Here is a 9,710-nt window from a genome sequence, read left to right as displayed (position 1 = left end):
GATTAGGTAAGTATAGTCCGGCACGGACTTGTAGCAGTAACCGAGTCGTACATGTACTAGGTAGAATATTGGTAATATAAATACCAGTGCGTGTATCCCCTGTAACACCAGATCAAATTAAAGCAATAAAGTGCAAAGGCTCGACACGAGCCTCTTGGCCAACTCGGCGAGTCTGCGTATTGTGTTTCCGACGAACTTGGTCTACGATAGCTAGCTAGACACGAGAATCCATCCACCAGGGTGCTTGCCTGCTTGTGTACCGCTGTACGTGCACGTCTCCGTCGAAGCAGCCGGAAGCAATCGGCTGTAGCTTGTACGTCGCTGCGTATTGTCGGAAAGTACTCGACAACAGCGTCATCAAGGTCGGGACTGGGCCAACAATTGGTATTTAGAGCAAGGTTGATCTTCTAGTAACGGAGGATCATGGCGGACGACGAGAGGAACAAGCAGCTGGCGGAGTACTCCGGTGCGGCTAAAGTATTTGCTGCTCCGGCGAGTTCATCGTACCCACGATTTGATCGCGAGAACTTTGGGGTCTGGAAGGCCCTCATGGAGTGTGGTCTCCGCGCCAACGAGCTATGGTACGCGGTCGACCCAGGAGGCGACGCGTTCAAGAAGGAGGGAGCCGAGCACCGGAAGGATCGGCAGGCGGCGTCGGCGATTTATTCGGTGATGCCGATGGATGTCCTCCAGCACCTAATCGCCAAAGAAACGGCGAAGGAGGCGTGGGATACTTTGAAGCTCATGTTTGAGGGACACACCCGCGTCAAGCAAGCCAATCTCCAAACTCTCCTAAGGAACTACGAGACTTTGGTCATGGGCGACAATGAGTCCGTGGATGCGTTCGCTTCACGGGTGGCTACTCTCGTCAATCGGATCCGCGCGCTTGGAGAAAACCTCACGGAGACCTCGGTTGTTCGGCGGTTCTTGCGCGCGGCTCCTCCCCGGTACCTGCAAATTGTCACGGCAATCGAGCAGTGCGTCGATCTTGAGACTCTCTCCATCGACGATCTCGTCGGGCGCTACAAGGCTCGCGACGAGCGTATGCGGTACAGTCTTGGGGATGGGAGGAACGATGAAAATGTCATGCTCACACGGGCTCAGTGGATGGCGCTGGACTCAAGGAGAGGAGGCGAGGGCTCTAGCAGCAACACTCGCCAAGATCGTGCGCCAAAAGAACAAAGTAAGAAGAACGCCGGTGACGGCGCTCCGAAGAAGAAGAAGAAGTTCGACAAGCGCAAGATCAAGTGTCACAACTGTGGCATCATGGGGCACTTCAAGTCGGAGTGCAAGAAACCACCGAAGGAGAAAGCTCTCCTGGCCAAAGGAGGCGATGATGGAGACATGATGCTCATGGTCGAAGTATGCGAGCTAATGGACGAGGATAGTCCAGCTCCGAAGGCGCCGGCTACAGAGGTTGTCACGCTCATAGAGGAGGCAGTTTATCTTCACGATAAGAAGAGGATGAACACGTCGAGGCACGTGTGGTACCTCGACACGAGCGCTAGCAACCACATGACCGGCGACAAGGACCAGTTTTCTGAGCTCAGTGTTTCGGTGGGAGGCACGGTTCGGTTTGGCGACGGACGGACCGTTGACATCGCAGGGCGAGGTACTGTCCTGTTTGAGTTGAAGAGCGGCGGTCACAAGGTACTCACAGATGTGTACTATATTCCCAAGCTAAAGAGCAGCATCATAAGTCTTGGTCAGCTCGAGGAGCGTGGTTGCAAGATTGTGCTCGAAGATGGCTATCTATGGGGTATGATCGTCAGAGGATGCTAATTATGAAGGTGCAGAGGTCACCTAACAGGCTTTACGTCCTCAACTTGGATCGTGTGGATCCAGTATGTCTCTTGTCAAGCATGGACGACTCGGCATGGAAGTGGCACGCGCGCTACGGTCATCTAAATTTCCAGGCTCTTCGGCAACTTGGACAAAAGGAGATGGTACGTGGTCTACCGTGCATCAATCATGTCGACCAAGTGTGCGACGGTTGTCTCATTGGGAAACAAAGGCGAGCCCCGTTCCCAAGAGAGGGAAACTTTAGAGCGAGTAAAGCTCTTGAGTTGGTCCATGGAGACTTGTGCGGACCGATTACACCGGCCACCCCTACCGGAAATAGATACTTCTTGCTCGTCGTCGACGACTTCAGCAGATTCATGTGGATCATGTTGTTGAAGACGAAGGACCAAGCTTTGCAAGCCTTCAGGATAATAAAGATGGCGGCTGAAGTAGAATCTGAAGCCAAGCTGAAGGCCCTCCGTACCGATCGGGGGGGGTGAGTTCAAGTCTCGTGCATTCACGGAATTTTGCGAAGCTCAAGGGATCAAGAGGTATTTTACGGCACCATATTCACCGCAGCAAAACGGTGTTGTGGAACGGAGGAACCAAACCGTGGTGGCGATGGCACGAAGCATGTTGAAGAGTAAAGGCATGTCGGGCAAGTTTTGGGGTGAGGCGGTCAATACAGCCGTTTATTTGCTGAACCGGGCTCCAACCAAAAGTGTGGTTGGGATGACGCCGTACGAAGCATGGTACGGACACAAGCCCACGGTTGATCATCTTCGCACTTTCGGGTGCGTAGCGCATGTGAAGACAGTGACCGGGCATACTAGCAAATTGGCGGATCGGAGTACTCCAATGGTGCTAGTTTGCTATGAAAAGGGCACGAAGGCATACCGCGTGTGCAATCCCTCTACCAATAAGGTGGTTGTGACACGCGATGTGGTCTTTGAAGAAGCAAGATCATGGAATTGGAACTCCACTAAGCCGGTATACTTGTCTTCTGATGAAATATTCAACGTTGTTTACGATGATTACGAGCATGCAGATTGACCGGAGACGTCGGCCGCAACAAACGGCGCGGACGGCGCAGCAGAAAAAGAGGGCGCACCAGCAGCCGACGCGCCCGAGGGCACGTACGGCACGCTTGGCAGCAGCGCGCACAGCGCTCGTCCTGGTGGCGTTGTTACGTCAGGACCAGAACATGCCACCCCAGCTCGTGGCCCCGGAAGCCCAGCACCAGCCAGCCCAGGCACTAAGAGCCTGTCCGCTGGAGGCGTTTCTAGTAGGCTGCAAAGCAGCCCACGTGCTGCACCATGAGCACATGAAGGGCACGTACGTGAAGGCCATGTACCTGAAGATGGTACACATATTTTGGATGGTTCATCTGATCAAGCTGCAACCAGTTCGGAGGAACAGGATTCACCAGAAATTGGGAGTTTGGCAACTCCCGATGAAAATCCATCGTCTTCGACTGAACAGGAGACAAGGGAACGTCCGCCGACACCAGTACATCTTCGACCAGTGGTGGATTTATATCTGAAGAAAAATCCGGTGAAAATTAAAAGAAGAGGTCGACAGTGTTTGCTTAGCGTCGAGGAACCGACAAAATTTGAAGAGGCAAACACGGAGGAGTGTTGGCGTCGTGCTATGGACGAGGAGTTGGGATCAATCCAAGACAACAAAACATGGGAGCTCGTGGATCCTCCACCCAACGACCATAAAATCATAGGGCTTAAGTGGGTGTATAAAGTCAAGAAAGATGCCGAAGGAAACTTGGTGAAGCATAAAGCAAGGCTCGTAGCCAAAGGATATGTGCAAGAGCAAGGTGTAGACTTCGAGGAAGTGTTCGCTCCAGTCACAAGGATGGAATCGGTGAGGCTAGTTATAGCTCTCGCGGCTCAAGAATCTTGGAGGCTACATCACATGGATGTAAAATCCGCTTTTTTGAACGAGGAGTTGAAAGAAGAAGTATATGTGAAGCAACCACCGGGTTACATCAAAATAGGAGAGGAGCACAAGGTGTTGAAACTACACAAGGCATTGTACGGGCTATGCCAAGCTCCTCGGGCGTGGAACATCAAGCTTGATCGTACACTAGTTTCTCTTGGTTTTGAGAAACGTCCACTGGAGCATGCTATGTATAAGCGAGGTAAAGGCAAGGATCGTCTTCTAGTGGGCATCTATGTTGATGATCTCTTGATAACTGGAGCAGATGAGGAGGAGATTGCTAGATTCAAGCTACAAATGCAGGAGCTTTTCAAGATGAGTGATCTAGGGCTCTTGACTTACTATCTCGGGATCGAGGTACATCAAAAGCCGGAGGGAATCACACTATGCCAGGAGGCATATGCAAAGAAGATTCTTGAAAGCTGTAGCATGGAGGACTGCAATCCAAGTCATATTCCAATGGAGCCTTGACTTAAACTTAGCAAGAGGAGTCAAGCACCCGCGGTTGATGCAACGGATTATAGAAGTGTGGTCGGAAGCCTAAGGTATCTTGTGAATACACGACCAGAGTTGGCCTATTCCGTTGGTGTAGTGAGTCGCTTCATGGAAGCACCCACGACAGAACATTGGGCAGCTGTGAAACAAATACTCAGGTACATCAAAGGGACAACTAACTTCGGTTGTGTCTATTTGAGAGAGAAGCAGAAGGAGATGGTGGAGCTACTTGGCTACAGTGATAGCGACTTGGCAGGAGATATTGACGACCGTAAAAGTACCTCGGGCGTGGCATATTTCTTGGGAAGAAGCATAGTGAGTTGGGTATCACAAAAGCAGAAGGTGGTCGCATTATCATCCTGTGAAGCGGAGTATATTGCAACTGCAACCACGGCAGGTCAAGGTGTGTGGCTAGAAAGGCTACTCGGTGACCTCACTGACAAGGAACCGGAAGGAGTGGTGCTCTACGTTGACAACAAATCCACGATTGCCCTATGTAAGAATCCAGTGCATCATGACAGAAGTAAGCACATTGATATAAGGTATCATTACATACGGGATTGCGTGGAAGAAGGCAAGATTGAAGTCAACTACATTTGCACCGACGATCAGCTTGCAGACATCCTGACCAAGTCTTTGGGGCGACAGAAGTTCACGGAGATGCAGAGAAGGATCGACGTCCAAGCTGTAAAGTGAGGACATCGTGCTTAGGGGGGTGATTGTTGGAAATAATCACGATTAGGTAAGTATAGTCCGGCACGGACTTGTAGCAGTAACCGAGTCGTACATGTACTAGGTAGAATATTGGTAATATAAATACCAGTGCGTGTATCCCCTGTAACACCAGATCAAATCAAAGCAATAAAGTGCAAAGGCTCGACACGAGCCTCTTAGCCAACTCGGCGAGTCTGCGTATTGTGTTTCCGACGAACTTGGTCTACGATAGCTAGCTAGACACGAGAATCCATCCACCAGGATGCTTGCCTGCTTGTGTACCGCTGTACGTGCACGTCTCCGTCGAAGCAGCCGGAAGCAATCGGCTGTAGCTTGTACGTCGCTGCGTATTGTCGGAAAGTACTCGACAACAGCGTCATCAAGGTCGGGACTGGGCCAACATGACCGTGTTCGGAGGGCTCGACGCGGCGCGGAGGCAGACCACGGCGACCTTAACTGAGGTCTGGCCGGCTTGGAAGCGTAGGCGCTCATCTGCTAAAGTGAACGGCGTCTCACAGACGGCGGTTGCTTGCTAGCCGGAATGGCGGAGTTGGTGATTCAGAACCAAGGAAGGTCCTGGCGGCTCAAGCAGGTCGCGAGGACGGCAACTTGATGGCGGATACGGCCAGCAGCTCAGCGTTGCCATGGTGACTCAAATGTGAAGGCGACGACGGTTTGAGGTGGATGCGGGTCGGTGATGCCAATCCAGAGGAGGCGATGGCGCGACTGAACTAGTGGCGGGGTAGAGCCGGCCTGAGGTGACGAATCAGGGCCGGCGGTTCAGAAGCACGTCTGTGATGGTGAAACGGATCGGGGTCGTGAAGGTCGAATACAAAGCAGATGGCGGGTCGAGGCACGATCCGGCCGTGAGGTGATAAACCGGCAAGGCGAACGGTTGCGGCCCTGGCTGAATCACGGCAGAAGAAGCAAGGCACGGCGATTCAAGGCAGGGGCGTGAGCCGTTGAGGCGAGCGAGGCCGGCCTGTGGCGCTGTGGTGCGGGTCAGGCCACTTCAAGGCGACTTGCTAGCAGAAGGGAAACACAGCGGCGGGTCACCGAGGCCGCGGACGCGGACGTGTGGCCGGCTTGAAGTCGCGGCGACGCGAACGGCAACTCGGAGGCGGCGGTTCAACGATGCAGCAGCTCGAAACGCGTCAGCAGTGGTGGCTCAAGGAGGCTCGGCGAATGCCCACGGTGGCTGTTCGAGGTGGCAGTTAATCCGGCTAAGGCGGTTTGGAGGCGAGCAGAAAGACCGGCGAGGCGTCAGATCAGGTCCGGTTTACTGGAGGTGTGGGCGGTTTACCACAGTTGCCGACGACTCGCCAGAAGGGCACGGGGCAGACCACGGCTTAGCGGGCGACTCAGGCGCGCGACAACGGCAGTGGTGGTCTCCGGTTTACGGCGGCTTTGCAGACGTAGAAAAAGGCAGCAGCGGTCGTGGAACGAAGGGCGGCTCCACGAGCGCCTGTAACTGGGCCGTCCATGACTTGTTTTTTTATTCTGACACACTTCGTTGATTTCCTTTGGAACTTGAGTGGCCTGAGGTGTAGTGACTCAGAGGGGAGGCGACTCACAGCCCAGCGCGTCGAGAGCCGGCACGGAGGTGGACACGTAACACCGCGCGATAGCATGACAGTCACTCGGACGGAGGGTAACTCGGCCGGAAGGCAAGGTGCGTCAACGACTCGAACTGGAGTCCGGAGATGATTCGTGATGGTGACTCAGGAGAGGTAGAGGCCAGATTAGCCACGGGTTGAGGCCGTCTATTCCGGGTCATGGTTGGTGTGGAGAACTATGTCCGTCTCTTCTACTAACTCGTGGCCAGCTTTCCGGGTCATTGCAGCCTTCCCACAATCCGTAATTCGTCAAAATACTTGATATTCCTTTGGTTTCACTTCAGTCTTCAGTCAACACCAAGGCAGAAAAACGGCGGAGTTAGTGGCGTCCGGGTCATACACAAAACACCCTTGATTCTTCTTATCATGTTCCTTCATGTGATGTACTCTGGTAATCTGCGAACATCTTGAAATCCGGAAAAAGATTCCTCCAAGAACTCAACATCACCGTGCGCGGGCCCCACGGTGGGCGCCAACTGACGTGGAATTGTCACGGCGGATGTCCTTAGTGTGAGGACTTAGTCGTGAGGCTAACACATCTATGTGGTAGCTTGAGAGGGGTTGAGTGGAATCGAGAAACGCAACGCAAGACAAGGGTTTAGACAGCTTCGGGCCCCGGGAAACATCATCCGGTAACAACCCTACATACTGTTTGTGGCTAGGTCTCATTATGATCATGGGGAAGTCGCCGTAAACCGACTCTGCCAGTTAACCCTAACCCTTTAAGATTATTTCTTCTTACTTGTCCCTCTTTGGGGAGCCCTGCCCCTTCTTATATATGTTGAAGGGGTGGGTTACATGTAGAGTACAATTCGGACTTAAGACTTAACTATTATGACTTCTCTTCACGGGCTTCTTAACATCTTGGGCTTCATAACGTCGCGGGCTTCATAACTCCTAGCAACCCAGTTACCACTACCTGCCGGGAGTTAACTGGTGCCGGTTTAAGATTGTCTGCCGGGAGTTAACTTCTGTCGGTTTAAGATGGTCTGCCGGTTTAAGAACATCTGCTGACTTATCATCTGACTTAACCCCTGTCTTAACTGACAGCCGGTTTAACAACCGGCCGGTTTACCATCTGGGTTAACTGCCCGTTTTACCTGTTTGTCTTAACTGTAAGCCGGTTTAACAACCTGCCGGTTTACCGTCTGACTTAACACCAACGGTTTACCACCTGTCATAACACCTGGCGGTTTACCACCTGCTTTAACACCTGCCGGCTTACTAAGTCCCAGCCGGGTTATAACTCCGGCCGGATCATACCGCGGGGTATATCACCGACACATCTAGAGTATTAAGTTAATGAAAACAGAGTAACGCCTTAAGCAACATGACATGATGCAGAGGGATAAACTCATGCAATATGATGAAAACCCCATCTTGTTATCCTCGATGGCAACAATACAATATGTGCCTTGCAGCCCCTACTGTCACTTGGAAAGGACACCGCAAGATTGAACCCAAAGCTAAGCACTTCTCCCATTGCAAGAAAGATCAATCTAGTAGGCCAAACCAAACTGATAATTCGAAGAGACTTGCAAAGATAACCAATCATACATAAAAGAATTCATAGAAGATTCAAATATTATTCATAGATAGACTTTATCATAAACCCACAATTCATCGGTCTCAACAAACACACCGCAAAAAGAAGATTACATCGAATAGATCTCCATAAGAGACGGGGAGAACTTCGTATTGAGATCCAAAAAGAGAGAAGAAGCCATCTAGCTAATAACTATGGACCCGTAGGTCTGAAGTAAACTACTCACAACTTCATTGCAGGTGCTATGGTGTTGATGTAGAAGCCCTCCATGATCGATGCCCCCTCCGGCGGAGCTCCGAAACAGGCCCCAAGATGGGATCTCGTGGATACAGAAAGTTGCGGCGGTGAAATTAGGGTTTTGCCTCTGTATCTGATCGTTTGGGGGTACGTAGGTATATATAGGAGGAAGGAGTACATCGATGGAGCAACAGTGGGCCCATGAGGGTGGAGTGCGCGCTTGGGGGAGGTAGGCGCGCCCCCTACCTCATGGCCTCCTCTTTTGTGTCTTGACGTAGGGTCCAAGTCTCATGGGTCTTGTTCGTTGAGAAAATCACGTTCCCGAAGGTTTCATTCCGTTTGGACTCCGTTTGATATTCCTTTTCTTCGAAACCCCAAAACAGGCAAAAAACATCAATTCTGGGCTGGGCCTCCGGTTAATAGGTTAGTCCCAAAAATAATATGAAAGTGGATAATAAAGCCCAATAATGTCCAAAACAGTAGATAATATAGCATGGAGCAATCAAAAATTATAGATACATTGGAGACGTATCAAGCATCCCCAAGCTTAATTCCTGCTCGTCCTCGAGTAGGTAAATGATAAAAACAGATTTTTGATGTGGAGTCCTACTTGGCATAATTTTAATGTAATTCTTGTTAATTGTGGTATGACTATTCAGATCCGAAAGATTCAAGACAAAAGTTCATATTGACATAAAAATAATAATACTTCAAGCATACTAACAAAGCAATTATGTCTTCTCAAAATAACATGGCTAAAGAAAGTTATCCCTACAAAATCATATAGTTTGGCTATGCTCCATCTTCACCACACAAAGTATTTAAATCATGCACAACCCTGATGACAAGCCAAGCAATTGTTTCATACTTTTGACATTCTCAAAACTTTTTCAATCTTCACGCAATACATGAGCATGAGCCATGGATATAGCACTATAGGTGGAATAGAATGGTGGTTGTGGAGAAGACAATAAGGGAGAAGATAGTCTCACATCAACTAGGCGTATCAACGGGCTATGGAGATGCCCATCAATAGATATCAATGTGAGTGAGTAGGGATTGCCATGCAACGGATGCACTAGAGCTATACGTATATGAAAGCTCAACAAAAGAAACTAAGTGGGTGTGCATCGAACTTGCTTGCTCATGAAGACCTAGGGCATTTTGAGGAAGCCCATCATTGGAATATACAAGCCAAGTTCTATAATGAAAAATTTCCTGAAAGTGATAACATAGGAGACTCTTTATCATGAAGATCATGGTGCTACTTTGAAGCACAAGTGTGGAAAAAGGATAGTAGTATTGTACCTTTTTATATTATTTTTTTGGGCCTTCCTTTTTTTATTTGGCCTTTCTCTTTTCTTGGGGAC

General features: G+C 50.4%; 1 protein-coding gene across 1 annotated transcript; it reads left to right on the top strand.

Moving 5' to 3' along the window:
- Positions 1–423: 423 nt before the first annotated feature.
- Positions 424–4,203, top strand: LOC147987330 (uncharacterized). The gene is made up of 4 exons (XM_087542349.1): positions 424–1,759; positions 1,846–1,946; positions 2,831–3,145; positions 3,541–4,203. Exons 1-4 carry the CDS (start codon positions 424–426, stop codon positions 4,201–4,203), a joined length of 2,415 nt encoding a protein of 804 aa, XP_087398475.1.
- Positions 4,204–9,710: the final 5,507 nt, after the last annotated feature.

This window comes from Triticum urartu, chromosome 2A (assembly GCF_056163025.1).
Source record: "Triticum urartu cultivar PI428250 chromosome 2A, HENAU_Tu73, whole genome shotgun sequence".
Classification (NCBI taxonomy): Eukaryota; Viridiplantae; Streptophyta; class Magnoliopsida; order Poales; family Poaceae; genus Triticum; species Triticum urartu.
Note: the sequence above shows the minus strand (reverse complement) of the source record. Positions and strands in the feature narration are given on the sequence as shown.

Coding starts and splice junctions, on each gene's coding strand:
- LOC147987330 (XM_087542349.1), top strand. CDS start 424: ATGGCGGACGACGAGAGGAACAAGCAGCTGGCGGAGTACTCCGGTGCG. Junction 1,947..2,830: donor AACTTGGACAAAAGGAGATG/GTACGTGGTCTA, acceptor ACGAGCATGCAG/ATTGACCGGAGACGTCGGCC. Junction 3,146..3,540: donor AGGCCATGTACCTGAAGATG/GTACACATATTT, acceptor TATAAAGTCAAG/AAAGATGCCGAAGGAAACTT.